This window comes from Lepidochelys kempii, chromosome 24 (assembly GCF_965140285.1).
Source record: "Lepidochelys kempii isolate rLepKem1 chromosome 24, rLepKem1.hap1, whole genome shotgun sequence".
Classification (NCBI taxonomy): domain Eukaryota; kingdom Metazoa; phylum Chordata; order Testudines; family Cheloniidae; genus Lepidochelys; species Lepidochelys kempii.
This window is the reverse complement of record NC_136403.1, coordinates 14,492,069-14,511,433: the sequence shown is the minus strand read 5'-3', so window position 1 is coordinate 14,511,433 and position 19,365 is coordinate 14,492,069. Positions and strand designations below refer to the sequence as shown.

General features: G+C 60.9%; 1 protein-coding gene across 3 annotated transcripts; it reads right to left on the bottom strand.

Annotated features, from left to right (window-relative positions):
- Positions 1 to 1,758: 1,758 nt before the first annotated feature.
- LOC140902575 (retroviral integration site protein Fli-1 homolog) lies at positions 1,759 to 17,055 on the bottom strand. 3 transcript variants are annotated; one of them, XM_073322790.2, is made up of 9 exons: positions 16,175 to 17,055; positions 7,453 to 7,652; positions 6,778 to 6,926; positions 6,010 to 6,213; positions 5,604 to 5,687; positions 5,083 to 5,145; positions 4,851 to 4,910; positions 4,358 to 4,405; positions 1,759 to 3,837 (listed from the first exon to the last, which is right to left on the bottom strand). In XM_073322790.2, the coding sequence occupies exons 1-9, from the start codon at positions 16,190 to 16,192 to the stop codon at positions 3,323 to 3,325; spliced, it is 1,341 nt and encodes a 446-aa protein (XP_073178891.1). In that variant the 5' UTR covers positions 16,193 to 17,055; the 3' UTR covers positions 1,759 to 3,322. The 3 variants fall into 3 exon arrangements, with proteins under 3 accessions (XP_073178891.1, XP_073178893.1, XP_073178892.1); XM_073322792.2 differs by lacking the exon at positions 16,175 to 17,055 and adding an exon at positions 15,661 to 16,049; XM_073322791.2 differs by lacking the exon at positions 4,358 to 4,405 and having other exon boundaries at positions 16,175 to 17,054.
- Between the last annotated feature and the right edge of the window lie 2,310 nt (positions 17,056 to 19,365).

Below are 19,365 nucleotides of genomic sequence, written 5' to 3'. Positions count from 1 at the left end.
CGCTTCCCTCCAACCCAGGGTAGGGGGGCAGAGGGAGAGGTGATTACTGCGAGCACCAAGCTGTTCCCCCACAGAGCTGAAGAATTCGGGTCAGTGCCCATCAATCCCACCCTGCAGCCCAGCTCTGGGCTCCCCCGCTTCCCCCCAGCTCTGCCAGTGTCCCTCAATCCTGGCTCAATAGCCCCCTGCTGGGCCTGACCTGGGCTCCCTCCCTGCAAGCTCTGCCAGTGCCCCTCTATCCTGACCTGCAGCCCCTGCTGTGGGGGGCTGGCTGTGTGCTGGATCTCAAGCTCTGACCTGGTAAGGCAGCCCAGGTATGTGTAACCCAGGGGTGGGCAAACTACGGGCTGTGTCCAGCCTGTCAGACCTTTTAATCCGGCTCTTGAGCTCCCGCTGGGGACCAGGGTCAGGGACTTGTCCCACTCCACAGGGCTCCCGGGAGCCAGTGGCATGTCCCTGCTCCGGCTCCTACGCGTAGGGGCAGCCAGGGGATTCCGCATGCTGCTGCCCCTGCCCCAAGCACTGGTTCTGCAGCTCCCATTGGCTGGGAACCCCAGCCAATGGGAGCTGTAGGGGTGGTGCCTGTGGATGGGGCAGTGCACAAAGCCCCCTGGCTGGTGCCCCCTCCCATACTTCTAACCCCTCTGCTCCAACCCCAGCCCCTACCCGCGCCCACCCCACAATCTCCTGCCTCAGCCCGGAGCCCCCTCCCATATGACAAACCCCTCATTTCTGGTCCCACCTTGGAAGCCGCACCCCCCCAGCCCAGAGCCCTCACACTCCCCATCCTGCATCTCAACCCCTAGCCCATAGCCCCTTCCTGCACCCTGAACTCTTTTCTGGCCCCACCCAGGAGCCCACACTCCCTCTGCACCCCAATTTCATGAGCATTCAGGGCCTGCCATACAATTTCCATAGGCAGATGTGGCTCTCAGGCTAAAAAGTTTGCCCACCCCGGATGTAACCCCTAGGGGAGGGAGCCCTGCAGTGTCTCCACCAGGGGGCAGTAGCACTGTGCAGCTGGAAGGTAGGTGCAGATGGCAGTAGGTGTGGCAGGCTGTAGGGCCACCTGCTGGTGGATGGTGGCCAGGTGCCCCTGTATGTGGGAACTTGTCTGCAGTCTTCCCTGGAGCCAATCTCAGCCCCCCCTCCCTTGCGCTAACGATTGGACCCCACTCCCCTCCCAGGGCTGGAGATAGAACCCAGGTGTCCTGGCTCCCTAGCCTGACCTCAGCCCCCATTCAGCCAGACACCCCTGCCTGTAGATGATCCCTGCCCAGCCCCAGCTGGTCTGGAGGACTGGGGGCAGGAAGCTGTGAGCACTGATACCCCCCATGCATGGGGGGACAGGATTGTTCTGACAGTGCAGGGGCAGCTGTATCCTTTGGGGGAAGGGGTAGGGGGAGTGGAGGTCTGCCCCCACTTAGCTCCTCCCCCCGTTTTCCCAGTTGGAGCCCCTTCCCATGGGAGCAGCCGGCACCCCCTGCTGGAGAGAGCCAGCCCGGAGCGGCCCCAAGCCTTGAGGCTGTGTCCGCTAAGGGAGATTCTCCTGGAGCTTTGGGTGTGAAGTAGAGCGAGCCCCCCCTCTTCTGCCCCCCCCCACTGCCGCCCCCCCCTTCCCACCGGTTGCTAGGCCTCCCCACAGCTAGTCCCTTTCCCTACCCTGTTTGGCCTCCCCAGCCAATCTCCCCAACATGCCAGGGCCTCACCCCCCTGCCAGCGGGGCCCCCCCCCACCTTGCATGCATAAACAATGTCACACGTAACAACACAACCTTTAATACATGGGGTGAGGGAGGAGGCATATTACAGTCGCTGTCAGCCCCATGGATCTGGGGGTGTGGGGGGTGTCACGGATACAATCCCCCTGCGGAGCAGTGGTGCTAGGATGTATCCGCACACCCCTCTCCCAGGGAGGGGGAGACCCACGGGCCCTGCCTGGGGGGGCCGGGATGAGGGGATGGAGGGGGAGACACCTGGCTGGGATTCCTGATCCAGCCCTGCATGTCCAGAGGCAATAGCCGATTCCCACCCCTATCCCCCCCATAGGCACCACCACACAACAGCCGGCCTCGCCCAACAAGCGCCCCCTAGTGTCTGGAGGTAACAGCTGGCTCCCGTAACAACAGGTGTCCACCCTCAGCTGGCTCCCAAAGGCAACAACCCGCCTCCCCCCCTGCCAGGTGTCCACTCTCAACAGCCAGCAGCCTCACCCAAAGGGTGTTCTCAGCCAGCCCCCAACAGGCATCCCGCGGTGTTCAACAAGCACCTGCTGTGGGAGCTGGGAGCCACGCTGGGAGGAGGAGGGGAGGCCTCTGCGCAAGGCAGGGTTGGGGGGGGGGGTGTTCTGCCTTCTGGGAGGGACAGCTGCAGGTGAATCCCTCATTTAAAAAACCCTGCACCCCAATTAATCCCAGCCCCCTGGGCTGTTCCCCCGGGCCCCGCCCAGGCCAGAGCACAAGGAGTCCAGCCAGAGTGGGGAGCCCCTGGCCCCCCAAAACCTGAGGTGCCACTATGGGGGCAGGGGAGGGAAGGGGGAGGTCTTTCCAGGCACTGGTTGGGTTGGAGGCAGCAACAGGGGTGGGGACAGGCAGCAGAAGGATCCCACGTGGCTATCCATGTTTGGGGAGACCCCACCCATGGCTAGTAGGCATTTAGGCAGCCCCCATGTGCCGTGGCACCCGCTTCCTCCCCGTGGCTAGTAGGAGTTCAGGTGGCCAGCGGCAGGCTGGGGCATCCCCGTGGCTAGTAGAAGGAGTTCAGGTGGCCGGCGGCAGGCCAAGCGTGCCCCGTGGCGAGTAGAAGGAGTTTAGGTGGCCGGAGGTGGGCCAAGCATCCACTCATGGCTGGTAGAAGGAGTTCAGGTGGCTGGCGGCGGGCCAAGCGCCCCCCCTCTCCCCACCGTGGCTAGTAGAAGAAGTTCAGGTGGCCGGCGGCAGGCCGGGTGCCCCCCCATGGCTAGTAGAAGGAGTTCAGGTGGCCAGCAATGGGCCGGGCCCCCCCCCGCGGCTAGTAGAAGGAGTTCAGGTGGCCGGCGGCAGGCCAAGCGTGCCCCGTGGCGAGTAGAAGGAGTTTAGGTGGCCGGAGGTGGGCCAAGCATCCACTCATGGCTGGTAGAAGGAGTTCAGGTGGCTGGCGGCGGGCCAAGCGCCCCCCCTCTCCCCACCGTGGCTAGTAGAAGAAGTTCAGGTGGCCGGCGGCAGGCCGGGTGCCCCCCCATGGCTAGTAGAAGGAGTTCAGGTGGCCAGCAATGGGCCGGGCCCCCCCCCGCGGCTAGTAGAAGGAGTTCAGGTGGCCGGCGGCAGGCCGGGCCCCCCCCGCGGCTAGTAGAAGGAGTTCAGGTGGCCACCGGCGGGCCGGGGCACGGGCGGGCTCTGGTAGAGGTTCCCGGAGCCGGCGTTCCAGTAGGGCGAGGGGGGCCCGAAGAAGCCGGCGGAGGAGACGGGCAGCTGGGCGGCGTGGCTGAGGCCAAAGCCCACCTTCTGCTGGTGGTAGGAGGGCAGGTAGGACAGGTCGGCCGGGTGGTACTTGTAGAGGGGCCCCTCGCCCGGGTGGTTCTGCTGGGCCTGGCTGATGCCCTGGAAGTCAAACTTGTAGGCGTAGCGCTTCCCGTGCACCTTGGTCATGATGCTCTTGTCGTAGTAATAACGCAGGGCCCGGCTCAGCTTGTCGTAGTTCATGTTGGGCTTGCTCTTGCGCTCGCCCCAGCGTCTCGCCACCTCGTCCGGGTCGGTCATCTTGAACTCCCCGTTGGTGCCCTCCCACGTGATGCACCCGGCGTTGCTGCTGTCCGACAGCAGCTCCAGCAGGAACTGCCACAGCTGGATCTGGCCGCTGCCTGCCGGGCGGGGAAGACGGGTTTGGTACCGGAGGGGCTCTGCTTTGCCCCAGGAAGGAGGGCCCGGGTTTGTTATTGTAGGGTCTTTTCTGGCTGGTTATGGTAGGGTCTGCTGGGTGCACTTGTTTGGTAACGGAGGGGCTCTGCTTTGCCCCAGGAAGGAGGGCCCGGGTTTGTTATTGTAGGGTCTTTTCTGGCTGGTTATGGTAGGGTCTGCTGGGTGCACTTGTTTGGTACCGGAGGGGCTCTGCTTTGCCCCAGGAAGGAGGGCCCGGGTTTGTTATTGTAGGGTCTCTAACCCGCTAGAGCCCACTCCCCTGCCAGAGCCACGGACAGAGCGCAGGAGTCCTAACTCCCAGCCCCTCTTCCTCCCTCCGGCCCTGGCTCTAACCCACTAGCTCCCGCTCCCCTGCCAGAGCCAGGGATGGAACCCAGGAGTCTTGGCTCCCAGCCCCCCATGTCTCTAGCAATTACAAAGAACCTCACCCCATCCCAAGCTGTAATAGGTGCCCAGACCCACCTGGGTTTGCCAAGCGGCTGCTGGTGGGTCCCAGGACCTGGTATGGATCTGGGGGGTGAAAAGGGAGTTGGGGGGAGTTAGTTTTGGGGGGCGTCAGAGACACCCCCTTTGCCCCCCGCTGGGACCCATTCCACCCCAACCCCCATCATGGAAACCTAGAAGTCCTGATTCCCAGCCCCTCATCTAACCCTCTGACCCCCCAGGTCCCCATGACCCATCATTCCCAGATGGGCTTCACACCAAATCCCCAGTTGCCCCCAACCCAATCAGACCGCCCCCCCAGGGCCCAACCCAAAACTCTCCATGAGCAGCCCTAAACCTTGCACTGTTTGGGGACTGACGTACCCCTCAAAATGCATTCAATACCCCCCTCTGTGGGTTCGCAGCACTCCCTGACCTTGGTGTGTGGGGCAGGGGCCATTCATGGGGCAGAGAGGGACCTAGCTATGGGGGCAATCTCTCCCCACCCCACTCCCCAAGCAGAGGCACCCACCTGTTACGATCCGTGGGGATTCACTCGTCCGATTCACCCCCTGGATCTGCGGGGGGGACCCTGGCGGGTGGGGGAGAAATGTGGGGGGAGAGCGTTAGGGGAGGGGAAGGACCCGCCAGCCGGCACCCCGGGGAAGTAGCAGGAGCCATCCCCTGAGTTGGATTCAGGGGTTTTTAGCCAGCCATGGGGCAGTGCCCCCTGGGGAGACACGGGCGGGGGGAGATGATGGTACCTTTGGGGCCCCCGCTGAGGGAGCCACTCCAGCTGCTTCGCCTGATTTCCTCATAGGGGGATTCTGCAGGCCAATAGTGGGGTGGGGGGGAAACAGTCCATTAGTAGTGGCGAAGGGGAGGGGAACCGCTGCTGGAGAGGACAAGCCCTGCTCTGTGTCTGGTCTCAGCCCCCCCCCCCCTTTCTAACCACTAGACTCCACTCCCCACCCAGAGCTGGAACAGAACCCAGGAGTCCGGGCTCCCAGCCCCCTCCCCTTTCTAATCGCTCAACCCCACTCCTCTCCCACAACTGGGGAGCAAACCCAGCAGTCCTGGCTCGCAGCCCTCCCCCCACTAGTTCCCATTTCCCCCCACCCCAGCCCCACTGGGATAGAACCCAGGAGTCCCCCCTCCCCCAAGCTGGGATAGAACCCAGGAATCCTGCCCCAGTTCCCATTCCCCACCCAGAGCTGGGCTAGAACCCAGGAGTCCTGGCTCCCAGCCCATGGGGGAGGGGCAGGGCTGGTGTTCGCAGACTCACCTGTTTTCACCTGCACCCGTGGTGGGGGTGCGGGGGGCTGAGGGGTCACAGCTGGGGCAGCCGGGTAGGTGAAGGTTGGGCTGCCTGTGGGGGAGAGACAAGAGAGCACTGGTCAGAGCTGCGGTCTGCCCAGAGCACCACAGACAGGGTGGAGCAGGGGGGCCCTGCAATAGGTGGGTGGGGCTCCTGCAGAGGGGGCGTGGTTTATGGTGATGGGCGGGGCTCCCTGGTTTAGGGGTGGGGCTCCTATGTCTGGGGGCCTAGGTCCTGTGTCTGGGGATGGGGCTCCCAGACATGTATGGTCATCCTGATCCTAGGGGGCTCCCTGTCTGTGGGGAAGCAGGGCTCCCTATCTGTGGGTGGGGCTCCCTGTGGATGGGCGGGGCTCCGTGGGGCCTGGCCGTACTTTGCCGCAGGTAGGCCAGGTGGGACAGCAGCACGTCAGCGTTGTAAGGCGAGGTGAGGCGCAGGAAATCCTCCTTGCCCATCTTGCACAGCTCCTTGCCGTCCACATGCTGGAACAGGCCCACGTCCACCTCCTCCAGCACGTACTCCTTCACCGCCCAGTCCAGCCACTGGCGCACATGGTCCTGGGTCCACACGCCAGGGTCTGCAGGAGACAGACAGACATGGGGAGTCCAGCCGGCCCGGATGCCTGGGTTCCTGAGAGCTCCACCCAACCAAAGCATGGCACACACATGCACAGGGGAGTCCAGCTGGCCCGGACACCTGAGTCCCTGAGACACAACCACCCTGCCACAGCTTTGCTGGGAAGGGGGAAAGAATCCAGCCAGCCCGAATGCCTGGGTCCCGGGGTACAGTTGCCCTCCCAGACCACAGCGCACACACACAGGAGTGGGGAAAGGATCCAGCCAGCCTGGACACCTGGGTTCCAGAGGAACAGCAACCCACTCTGAGCCTCGCTTGGAGAGGGAAGAGGCCAACTGGCCCTGGACACCTGGGTTCTTGGGCTGCAGCTACCCGCCCAGAAACGTGGCACGGTGAGGGGCCAGCCGGCCCGGATGTTTGGGTTCCTGGGAGGCATTTACCAACCCTGCCCCAAACAAGGAAATAAGAGACCCCAGCACTGGGCCACGTGTCAGGGGAGGGGGCAGGGGCTGTCCTACAGTGAAAGGCCATCGGGGGGCACGCGGGGAAGGGAGGGTGCACTCACCCGCTGGGACGATAACCCTCTTCTCCTCGCTGGGGGGGTTGGCTGGGGGGCTGCTCCGCTGGTCACTGTAGCTGGCTGGGTAGGGGATGGGGTGTGGGTCACTCCCAGATTTGCTCCGTCTGGATACACTGCAGTCCACGGGGGACTGTCTGCAGGGTGACAGGGGGTGGGTGAGGACTGGATCCGACCACAAGAGGACTGAGTTTCGCCAGTCTCAGACCCACTGTGTAGGGGGGGCAGGGCTGGGCTAGCAGGGGCTGCGGGTCAGGAGTGAGAAGCACCAGCAGGGCTGTGTGTTGGCCGGTCCCACCCCACCCTGTGGCACTGAGGCCGGCTGGGCTCCTAGTGCAGCCCCTGGCGCTGACCGAGGTTTCCTGGGGATGGGATGAGGGAAGTGAGTCATTTCCTGCGGGCGCCGGTTCAGCCCAGCTCTACTGAGCTGGGAGTTGTGGACCCTGGGCGGGCAGGGGGGCTGTGCCGGGTCCTTCTGCTGGGCCACGGGCGCAAGAACCTCCCCCTCTGCAGCCTGGCTCCATGGGCCAGTTCCCACAGTCCCCAGTGGCAGAGAGTCCCACAGGCTAACCCCACTAATATCCAGTGACAGGGAGTCCCACAGGTTAACCCCACTAATCCCTGGTAGCAGGGAGTCCGGCAGGTTATCCCCAGCTGCCTGACCTGGAGCAGTTGACAGTCTCATTCTCCCTCTTCACAGAGTGCCCCCTGCTGGTCTGACTGGACCAGTCCGGCTCCCCCAGCACCGGCCTCTCCTTGCAGTTGTACTCCTCGTCAGGGGGCACCTCTGTCTTCATGAGGTGGGGAGGGCCGTAGGAGGGGTCGAATATGGACTGGTCCTCGCTCACCACAGAAAGTGCCTCCTGCAGGGGGGGACATATGGCGAGGTTAGAGTGTCCCACCCCACTCCCTGCAGCACGGCACCCCCTATTGAGCCCCCCCACCCCACTCCCTGCAGCACAGTGCCCCCTACTTAGTCCCCCACCCAACTCCCTGCAGCACGGCGCCCCCTATTGTGCCCTCCCACTCCCTGCAGCATGGCGCCCCCTATTGAGCCCCCCCACCCAACTCCCTGCAGCACAGTGCCCCCTACTTAGTCCCCCACCCAACTCCCTGCAGCACGGCACCCCCTATTGTGCCCTCCCACTCCCTGCAGCATGGCGCCCCCTATTGAGCCCCCCACCCCACTCCCTGCAGCACAGCGCCCCCTATTGTGCCCCCCCACTCCCTGCAGCATGACGCCCCCTATTGAGCCCCCCCACCCCACTCCCTACAGCACGGCGCCCCCTATTGTGCCCCCCCACTCCCTGCAGCATGGTGCCCCCTATTGAGCCCCCCCACCCCACTTCCTGCAGCACAGTGCCCCCTGCCGAGCCCCCCACCCAACTCCCTGCAGCACGGCGCCCTCTGCTGAGCCCCCCCACCCTGCTCCCCACAGCATGGCTACGTTGCGCTGGGACATCGGGGCCAGCCCCGACTGCCAGGGTGCCCTGGTGTTATTCTGCCCCCACCAGGGTGGTGTCTGTCCCCGGCCGTTACTCCTGGGGGGAGGGGACGTTTCCTGTTTGCCGGCGCCCGACCGTGGTTGCCAGCAGGTGACAGTTCAGTGGCCTGTGCGGCTTCCTGCCTGGGCTGGCCCTGCCTGGGCTGCAAACACCCACCCCACCCCGGGACTGAGGCCGAAGGAACCTTGTCTGCCGTGTGACACTCCCAGGCCAGGTACAGTTACACGGCCACACATGCTGCACCTACCCACACACCAATGCCCAGCTGGACACCCACACGGCACAGCCTGACGCACTCACACAGAGACAATCCCAGAGAGACAATCACACACACACACACACACAGAGACAATCGCACACACACAGACAATCCCAGAGAGACAATCACACACACACACACACACACACACACACAGACAATCCCAGAGAGACAATCACACACACACACACACACAGAGAGACAATCCCAGCCACGCACACACACACACACAGAGACAATCGCACACACAGAATCCCAGACACACACACACACAGAGACAATCGCACACACAGAATCCCAGAGACACACACACACACACACACAGAGACAATCGCACACACAGAATCCCAGAGACACACACACACACACACACAGACAATCTCAGAGAGACAATCACACACACACACACACACAGAGACAATCCCAGGCACACACACACACACAGAGACAATCGCACACACAGAATCCCAGAGACACACACACACAGAGACAATCGCACACACAGAATCCCAGACACACACACACACACACTTGTGCAGGCCTACACAGCTATAAATGGTCCGCACACATATGGCTGACACGCTTGCACAGTGCATGCAAAACCATGTGCAAGATGTAAAGTCGGTCACACCCAGTGCGCTTGTGAAAATGTACAGTCAGAGACACACACACACACACACACACACACACACACACACATAATGCACTGTAATTGCGGGGAGGGATAGCTCAGTGGTTTGAGCATTGGCCTGCTAAACCCAGGGTTGTGAGTTCAATCCCTGAGGGGGCCGTTTAGGGATCTGGGCCAAAAATTGGGGACTGGTCCTGCTTTGAGCAGGGGGTGGGACTAGATGACCTCCTGAGGTCCCTTCCAACCCTGATCTTCTATGATTCCATGGGGGGGGGGTACAGTTGGCTGCACCTGCTGGGTACATCCCATTGTATTTGACTGATGGAGAAACCGAGACATGGGGTGGGGGGATGTAACTTGTCCAAAGTCACATAGTCTATGGCAGATGCAGGAACAGGACCCAGGAGTCCCAGGTCCCAGCCCCCTCCCGTCCCAGAGATGGGGACAGATAGAACCCAGGAGTCCCCCCTCTCAAGACCCCACTCCCTTGTCACGAGCTGGGGATAGAACCCAGGAGTCCTGGAGCCCAGCCTCCCCCCACTCCACAGGGGGCGTGGGCGGGGCTGTGACACTGGGATCCCTGGGCAGTCAGATGTGGCACCAGCCCAGGCAGGGAGGGGCTATGCAGCCTCAGTGCAGTGGAGCCGAGGGAGCAGAGAAAGGCCCTGAAGCCTGGCCAGAGGTCAGAGAAGGAGTCTGCAGGTAGCCCCCTGGGAAAGCAGAAGTACAGGCAGAAAACACAGGCAGGGAAAGTGCCAACACCCATGGAGGTACAGCCAGGGCATCACAGGGACAGGCGGGAAACACAGACAGAGGAGCAGCGGTGACAGCAGCAGACAGGGAGGGCATCTCAGGCTCCAGCATAGACTACAGGCAGGGAGTCCCGGGTACAGGCAGGGAAGCAGAGGAGTGGAGGTCCCACACAGGTTCATAGCTCACACTCGCCCCTCCCGCAAGGCCCCCCTCCCGCCCTTGCCTTGGGTTATATGCCCCAGCCTGTAGCTAGCAAAGCCCCAAGCTGCAAGGTTCCCCCGACCCCACTGCTTGCAGCGCCCCCTGCTGGAGGATGATAGAACTGGGCACTGCAAGCTCCCCCCGCCCCTTGCGGTGCCCCCTGTTGGCAGTGGGAGCTGCAGGAATCTCAGGATGACCCAGGCACCAGGGGAACCCTCCCAAGCCCAGCCTGACTCAATTGACACTGACCTCCCCCCATCCCCCGCTATGTGTGCTCCTGCTGCAGGGCTGTGGGGGGGGCTCTGATCTGATCTGCCTCTAGGTTCCCCCCACACACACACACACACACATACAGTTGCACGCTGGGTGTGGGCTCTTTGCACAGAAAGCAGAAGTCTCAGGGGAGCTGGGCTGATCTCTGTTTGCAGCCGGAGCTGCTGCGCTGGAGATGTTATCGGGCGCCCAAGCATTGGGGGGGGAGGGGGGCCTGGCTGCGGTTACTCCCTCGCCGTGCCTGCCCACCCCCGAGGCTGCTGCTCTGCGCAGGGCTCTGCTGACTTTGCATGCAGCATCCCTTCTTGCAAAGGCAGGTAGGAGCCGTGAGGGGCAAGGCGGGGGGGCGGGGGGCTCCAGGGAAGGGAGGAACACCCACCCGGAGGAGGCACGATGGAGGGTGCCCCACGCAGGACAATGCCCACGGGGACAATGCCCACGCGACATGGCATGGAAGTGCCGGTGTGGCACCAGATGTGGCGCCCAAGGGGGGCACCAGCTCTGCAGTGCTGACCGGAGGGTTGCAGTACATTGCATTCATGGGATTCGTCGTGGGGTGCCGTGGAGGGGCCACCGATGATGCCCGAGCTGCGCAGTAATCAAGAAGGCCACCGGGGCACATGGTACCATGCAGCTGGCCCGTGGGGCACAGGCTGCATGACATGGCAAGCGCACGCACGGCACAAAGCACATGTAGGGGGCTCCACGCAAGGCCTGCTTGCACACCAGATGGCACAGGGCACGGCAGAGGTGCCGGGGTGGCATGCAAAGGGCTGGTGAGTTACGTTGCACAAGCTTTGGGTGCCCATCTGGGGTGAGGTGGCCTGCGGACACAGATGCCCATGTGCGGAACCATCTGTCTGTGCCCAAGGCAGGGCCATGCCGTGCAGCACAGAGTCCCGTATTGTGCACGCACAAGCAGTGGAATCGTGGTCCCCCCATTGCATGACAGATGGCCCACGTGCCCCACAAGCGCTCGTGTCACCATCAGTGTGTGCACAAAGACAGCCCTCCCTACAACAGAGGTGCCATTCACGTCACAACCTGCGTGTGCCCAAGCCCGGGCCCCATTGCAGGAGGGATGCGCCCAAGGATGCACCATCCACACAATTGCCCACTGATTGCCAGGCCACGCCACATGCCTCACAACCAGAGCACTGCATGGTCAGGGCCCTTCTCAGCCATTGCACGGTGGGCATGCCAGTTGCATCACAAGCAGAGCGTGCACGGGTGTACTTGCACAGTCGTTGCCCGGCAGCTGTGCCGTGTGCATCAAAATCAGAACATGCCCCATCCGTGCGATTGCACACCCACTGAATGACGGGTGAGCTGCAGGCTTTGCATTCAGTGCAATCACAGTCCCGTGGCACCAGGTGGATGCAATACTGGAAACCCCACGCACAAGGGAGGGTCCCACGGGACTCAAAGCACAGGGGAAGGGGCACTGCTGTGTCTGATAAGAGGTGCAAATACCTTGTGGGCTACACACTGTGCCCATGTAATCGAGGGAGACGCAAGCACCTCAAGGGGACCCAGGTTACCCTATTCCACGTGTGCCCAGGAGGGCAGGAAGCCAGGTACTCTTGCCTGAGGCAGCGGGCACAAGCCTTGCATCACCACCCCATTCCCATACAGCCTGGGGTGACCGGACGCTATAGATCCATCCCCATATGAACCCCTCTATCCATCTCTAGGGGCTGGATGGGCCCAGGGCTCTGATATGGCAGGCAGGGAAGGGATGGGATACTGGAATAGATGGGCCCATGGGTCTGACCAAGGGCAGGATTCCAGGGTAGATGGTCCTGTGGGTCGGACCCCAAGGTGGAATACCAAGGTAGATGGGCCTAGGGGTCTGATAGGGGTGGGATACCAGGGTAGATGGGCCTGTGGATGTGATCCAGGGCGGGATACGAGGGTAGATGGGCCTGTGGATGTGATCCAGGGCAGAATACTGGGATAGATAGGCCCATGGGTCTCATCGGGGCAGGATACCAGGGTAGATGGGTCCATGGGCCTGACCCAGGCTGGGATACCAGGGTAGATGGGCCCGTGAGTCTGACTGGGGCAGGATACCAGGGTAGAGGGGCCCAGGGTTCTGATTGTGGCAGGATACCGGGGTAGAGGGGCCCATGGGTCTGATCCAGGGTGGGATACCGGGGTAGATGGGCCCGTGGGTCTGATTGGGGCAAGATACTGGGGTAGAGGGGCCCATGGGTCTGATTGGGGCAGGATACGAGGATAGAGGGGCCCATGGGTCAGATTGGGGCAGGATACTGGGGTAGAGGGGCCCATGGGTCAGATTGGGGCAGGATACTGGGGTAGAGGGGCCCGTGGGTCAGATTGGAGCAGGATACTGGGGTAGAGGGGCCCGTGGGTCTGATTGGGGCAGGATACCGGGGTAGATGGGCCCATGGGTCAGATTGGGGCAGGATACCAGGGTATATGGGCCCATGGGTGTGATCTGGCAGGGGTGGGGGTGGGGCTGTGTGCAGTGGGCGGGGCTGTGTTGGGCAGCAGCACAGGAAGCCAAGGCAGGAAGCCTGAGGCTAGGAAGCCGGAAGCCTCTTGGACTCCTGATAAGGCCACCTGATGGGGAGCGAGGCTCTGAGCAGCGCTGGCCTGGGCTGCTTTAAATAGCTCCCCATCCGGCCAGACAATGGGCTGGGGGCTGGGGCACCGGTTTGCGGGGTGGGGGGTGCCCTCCTGCACACACAGCTATTCACTCCAGCTCCCACCCAGAGCCAAGACAGAACCCAGGAATCCTGGCTCCCAACTCTCCCTCCCCCTGCTCTAACCACAGGACCCCACTCCCCTCCCCCAGCCGGGGAGAGAACCCAGGATCGTGGCTCCCAGCCCCTCCCCCCCTGCTGCAAAACACTGTGTGGGAGGAAGGCAGGTCTTGTGGGGAAGGTGCTGAATTCAGGCGCCCCCCCACCAGGTTCTACGCCCAGGTCTCCCACAGATTCCCTAGGTGACCTTGTGCCTGTTGCTACATCACTCTGTGCCTCAGTTTCCCCCATACACTGAGAATGACCCTCCCTTTGTGTGTGTACCGAGTGCGCAGCCCTGCACTTGAAACACCCGACCTTTTCACCCCTTGCAACTACATTAGCTGTCACCTGGAAACTAAAACACAGCGAGAGGTAGGGTGTAACCCCCCCTTCCCACGCACACAGATACACAGAGGCAGACACACAGAGTCAGCGAGAGGGAGACAGGCAGATACACACAGACACAAAGACAGACAGACACCCTGGCAGACACACACAGAGTCAGGCAGGAACACACGCACCCAGACAGGCAGATACATACCTGCACAGACAGACAGAGAGACAGCCAGACACAGGTACCTCCCTCTCCCCGCATCACCCCCAGAACCACGGAAGAGCCCGGGAAGCCAAGGAGAAGGGATTCTGTGTAATAAGGGAGTGGCACAGACTGTGCGGTTTCCATTTCAGATCCACCCCACCCCACCCCTGTGTGATAAGGGGGTTTCGCCCTGATAACAGCCCAGATGCTGAATCTGGACTTTGGGAGAAACTGGCAGAGGGGTCAAACGTTGCGTGGAAGCAAATCATGTCTGTTGGATCGGGAGAATTTGTGTGCTGTAAATTAGCAATCTGTACTCTGCTCTGGGAAGGGAGGGAGGTCTAGTGATGGGAGACGATGGCTGGGACCCAAGACTCCTGGGTTCTATCCCTGACTTGGGGAGGGGGGCCTATGGGTTAGCACAGGAGGGACTGGCAGCCAGGATTCCTGGGTAGGTTTGCCAGCCATCCAGGACTGGCCTGGAGTCTCCAGGAATTAAAGATTAATCTTTAATTAGAGATTATGTCATGTGATGAAATCTCCAGGAATACATCCAACCAAAATTGGCAACCCTACCCCTGGGTTCTATCCCCCGCCCTGGAAGTGGGGGTCCAATGGTTTAGAACTGGGGGTGGGGGGGGCTGGGAGCCAGGACTAATCCCTGACCTACCATGTAATCTTGGCCGCTTCTCTGGGCCTCAGTTTCTACTCCTGTCCTTTATCTGTTCAGACTGTGGGCTCTTTAGACAGGGCCTGTCTCTCTCTGTGTCTGGGAAGCGCCCGGCACAATAGGGCCCTGATCTCAGCCAGGCAGGGCCCATCTCTCCCTGTGTGTCTGTGTAGTGCCCGGGTCAGAAAGAATCAATTTGGCACAGTTGCCTCGGCATATGCAGGCTCCAGGCCGATCCCCAGGAAACTGCCCCAGCAAAGCCCTTCAGCAAACTGCAAATCAGACAATTCCCCTGGCCAAGGAGATGACGAGACCCCACCGGCATTGCCAAGGCTGCTAATTCCCCTCAACCCAGTCGCGGCCTGGCTGGTTAAAACATCCTCTCGCCAGACGGTGCTTAAAGTGGCCACAGAACCGAGTCCGGGGGATCTAGCATCCTCTGGGTGCAGCAGCTTTAGTCCAGCAGGCCCAGACCTTCCCGGGCATTTTGGTGCCTTGCTGCCACTGATTTCCAGGATGATGGTGGATCAATCTTAATAGACCTTGTGATTTCCTTGCTGGCTCTGGGACCCCCCCCTTGCAGCCCCCCTATTGCTCCCCACTTTAAAAACCGGCTTTAAGCCCTGGCTCTCCCTACTGAGGAACAAATGTAGTAGCCCAGCACGATCCCAAAGCACTAGAATCCTGGAGACGATCAAAGTGGCTCTGAGCCCGAGAAACGCCTTCCCTGCCCCTTGGATAAAGATGCAACGTCTCTAAGTATCGAAGGCCGCCCCCAAAATCCAACTGGGTCTCGGCCACGGATCTTGTTCCCTTGATGCCAATGGGTTTTCGGTTTGATGCAGTGCACGAAATTCCAGGCTTCCCGGGCCAGCCGTGGTCCTGTCAGCGGAGCTGCTGGGTAACCCACAATATGCTCCTGGGGCGTGTTTAATCCACTTGGTGATTGGGAGGGAAACCTGCCCCGAAATCTGTGCGCGAGGAGAACCCACTTGGCTCGGAAGGGAGCGAGGAAAAAGAGCGAGTGAAAAAAAATAACCAGCAAGCAAGAGAGAGAGAAAAGAGTGTGAAAGGCAGAGAAAGAAATAAAGGGAGAGAAAAAATGGTAGAACACGAAGGAAAGAAAGAAAGAGCATGAAAGGTAGAGGGGGGAAAAAAGCAAAAGCAAGCAAGAACATGCAAGCTAGAGAAGGAAAGGAACAAAAAAGAACGAACACGAGCGCTAGATAAAGTTAGAATGGGACAGTGACAGAAAGAAGGACAGACTGACCTGTTAAGCAAGGTTGCACCCCAGATTCTCCATGTTGGGGGCACAGGCCCCCCCATTTCCATCCCGGCCTGAGATCCTTTCTGCCCTGATTTGTGGGAACCATCCATAGGTGCCCCATGGCACCCCCATGCTCCATGGAGGGAGTGAGCCCCCCATTTCCTCCCCTCGGGATGCAGGCTCTCCCCGATCCTGACCCCCTTCCTGCACGCTCCTGGGAACGGGGAGGGGAGGGTGGGGGAGGCATGTGCCTTTGCGGGGCTCCGGCTGAGCAGCACCGTGGGTGTCTCTCTCTCGGGCGGTTTGGTTTGGGTTATTTAAGCTCAGCGACATCGACCGCCACGAACGGGAAGGAAGAGGAAATTTTTTGTACCAGAAGGAAAGAGCGGAGGGGGGGGGCGTTTGTGGAGCCGGGGCGCGCACCAGAGAGAGAGAGGAACTGAACGCAGCCCAGCATGAGCCCAGCACCAGCTGGAGCCCAGACACCGGCACCTGGAGGATCATCTCCAGAACCTACCTTGATTGTTCCATCCATCGTTGCTCCCCCACGGAGCTCCCCGCCTAGACCTCCATGGACGAGGCGAGGTGGTGCATTAGCAAAGGGGGCCGGATGAGCGGTGCTCTGTGTGTGTGTGTGTGTGTGTGTGTGTATGTGTGTGTGTGTGTGTATGTGTGTGTGTGCGTCTAATTTTGGGAAGTGAAGTCACTAACCGCCGGGGGCTGGTTTCCTATTGGTGTGACCAATTTTTGCAAAGCTTTTTTTTTTTCTTGTCTTCTTCTTTTGGCGCTAGGGCTGGGTGGCTCTCTGCACTGCCGTTGATGAGGGCAACGGCACAAGGCTGAGAATTGGGGAGCTGGGGGGAGAGGGTGCACGGGGGGCCACAGGGATAGAATCCCATTTAGCCCTTGCACGGCAAAGTGGTGCCATGGCTTTTAGTAGTCAGGACCAGTGATCTGTACCACAGCAGCACCTAAAGAGATCAGGGCCCTGTTGAGCCAGGTGCTGCCCAGACACAGCGAGAGACAGGCCCTGCCCCAAAGAGTTTACAGTCTCCATACCCAAAAAGTGGGAGGAAAAAGAGAGGCCTGGTGTCACACAGCAGCACTGAGAACAGAACCCAGGAGTCCTGGCTCCTCCTGCTCTAACCAATAGCCCCCACTCCTCTCCCAGAGCCTGGCTAGAACCCAGGCGTCCTGGCTCCCAAAATGGGCAGGAGTGGGGTCTAGTGGTTAGAGGAAGGGAGGCTGGGCGTCAGGACTCCTGGGTTCCATTCCCAGCTCTGGGGTTAGAGTAGGGTCTGGTACGTTAGCACAGCTGGGGCTGGGAGCCAGGACTCCTGGGTTCTTCCCATCCCCCCCTTAACCATCTCGCACAGCAGGAGGGGGCTGGGCAGGAAATGGTGATGGGGTGAAAACTACCAAGAAATGCAAATCCTCGAAGGAGCCTGTGCCAGGAACCAGGTGGTGCAGAAACCACAGCCCCCTCCCCACCTCGAACCCCCCCTTGGCTGAGGCCCCCAATCCACCCCCTATAAGCCCTAGGTGGCAGGGAATAGCCACAGTGCAGGACAGTATGGCCACACCCCCAATCCGCCCGTATGGGCCCTGGGGGGCAGAGAATAGCCACAGCACAGTGCACCTCGATGACACCCCAATCCTCCCCCTATGGGCCCTGAGAGGCAGAGAATAGACACGGTACTGGGCACCCCATCTAATTGAAGTCTTAAGTGTCCCAGTGACCCAGGGTGTGTCTATAGGAGGGGGATGGGGGGGGGCGTGTGTGTGTGTACGGATTGGTGCAAGTGTTTGTGTACGAATTGGGTTCTGCAGGGGTTGTGTGTGTGGGTGGGTGTTTGTGTAGCTGTGGGGGGGTGGTCGTGCAGGTGTGTGTGTTCGTGTGGCTGGATTTATGCATGTGTTTGCATCTGTTAGGGTTGTGTTGGTGTGCGGCTGGATTTGTGCGGGTGTTTGTGTATGTTAGTAAGAATGTGTGTGTGTGGCTGGATTCATGCAGGTGTTTGTGTATGTTTGCACTTATGTTTGTGTGTGTGCATCTCTGCTGCCCTCTGCTGGCTACAGCTACAACTGCTTCTCCATGTGTCACAGCCCCCATACCATCAACCTCAGTGGCGATTCCCCCATCCTACACGGGCTGGCTGGCCTGACCCTTCGCCCGTCTGCGGAGTGTGGTGGGGGCTTCAGCTCGCCCCCGTGGCTCAGGAGGGTGCAGGTGCGGGGCGCTGGGCTCTGATGCACCTGGAGGGCAGATCGGGTGGGGCGGGGCAGGGCAGGGCCTGTGGTTTCCGTTCCGCATTGCCTGGTGCTGGATCATTGCACAATCCCCAGCCATACTGCTCAGCGCGCCCCGAGAGGGAGTGGGGGGCCAAGCAGATGATCCAGTACCAGGGGGAGAGGATATGTGGTTGGGGGGAGGGAAGGTCTTGGGCTGCACTGGAGGAGTGCAGAGCAGGGGTGACACCCCAAAAACCTCCAGCAAAGGGATGGAGAGATGGAGAGGGTGGGGTACGTGGATAGAAGAGGCAGCGAGCCTAACATCTAAAAGGGGAGTGGGGTCTAGTGTTTGCGGGGGGGGCTGGTGGTCAGAATTCCTGGGTTCTATCCCCAGCCTTGGGAGGAGAGTCGGGTCTAGTGGTTAGAGTGGTGGGGGCGGAAGGGGTGAGCCAGGACTCCTGGGTTCTCTTCCTGGCTCTGACTCTCTCTTGTGTAATCCCTCGGCAGTTAACCAACCCGCCAGCGTGTGGGAGCGAGGGGTGGGGCCGGGTTGCAACACGGCCCAGAGTCCCGTGCGGCCCCCTTAGTTACTCAACCAGGGGCAGGGTGGGGGATGGCCTGGGAGATCCGCTAAGAAAGGTGCTTCCGATGCGTTTGTGTGTGGGTCATGGTGCCCCCTGCTGGATAGACCCCTCTAGATCAGAGCCATGGACCCCTCTAGCCCAGTCTCAGCCCGGGTCAGACCCTGGGAGCCCATCCTCATCTGTCACCACGGCTATGTCTATTGGTCTCCTGGAAAGGTCCTTTCCCATAGGTAGCTGTCCAGTGGCAGTGAGTTCCACAGGCCTCGGCAAAGGCTGCGTGGGGCGGGAGGTCCTTGTGTTGGGAGCGCTGGGAGTGAACTCTGTGTGGTTGTGTCTGAGCATGATTGTGAATATTCCAGTGTGTGGGGGGGTGATTGTCCCTCTCTTTCGGGGGTGGGCTAGCGTGTGCCCTGGATGTGGAATGTGTGAGTGTCTGTAGGTGTTTTTGGGTCTGTGTGAGTCCCTTTGAGCGTCAGCGTGTCTGAATGGCTGGCTGTGTGGAGTTGTTGAGGTGTTTGTGTGGTAGCTGTGGTTTGTTTGTGTGTGTGTGTCACCTGCTACAGGATACAAAGTCCTGCAAAACCATTTCCTACCGGTTAGCCCCACAACACATTGACACTGATACAAACACAGTGTCACACACACACACACACAGAGCAGGGCTCAGCCAGGCCAGCAGGGGACGGCAGGAACACACACGTCTCCCTAGGGCCAGCTTGGATGATTTCCCATCACAACCCCGCACGGTGCTGGTGGCCCCACACGCGAGTGGGCAGTGGTGCGCGGCGGGGGGGGGGGAGATGTGATGGATTTGGAAGGAAGCACTTTGGGAAAATCAGTCCAGGCCCTGAGCAGAGCTGGGACACAGACACAGTTACCCCTGCAGCACCCA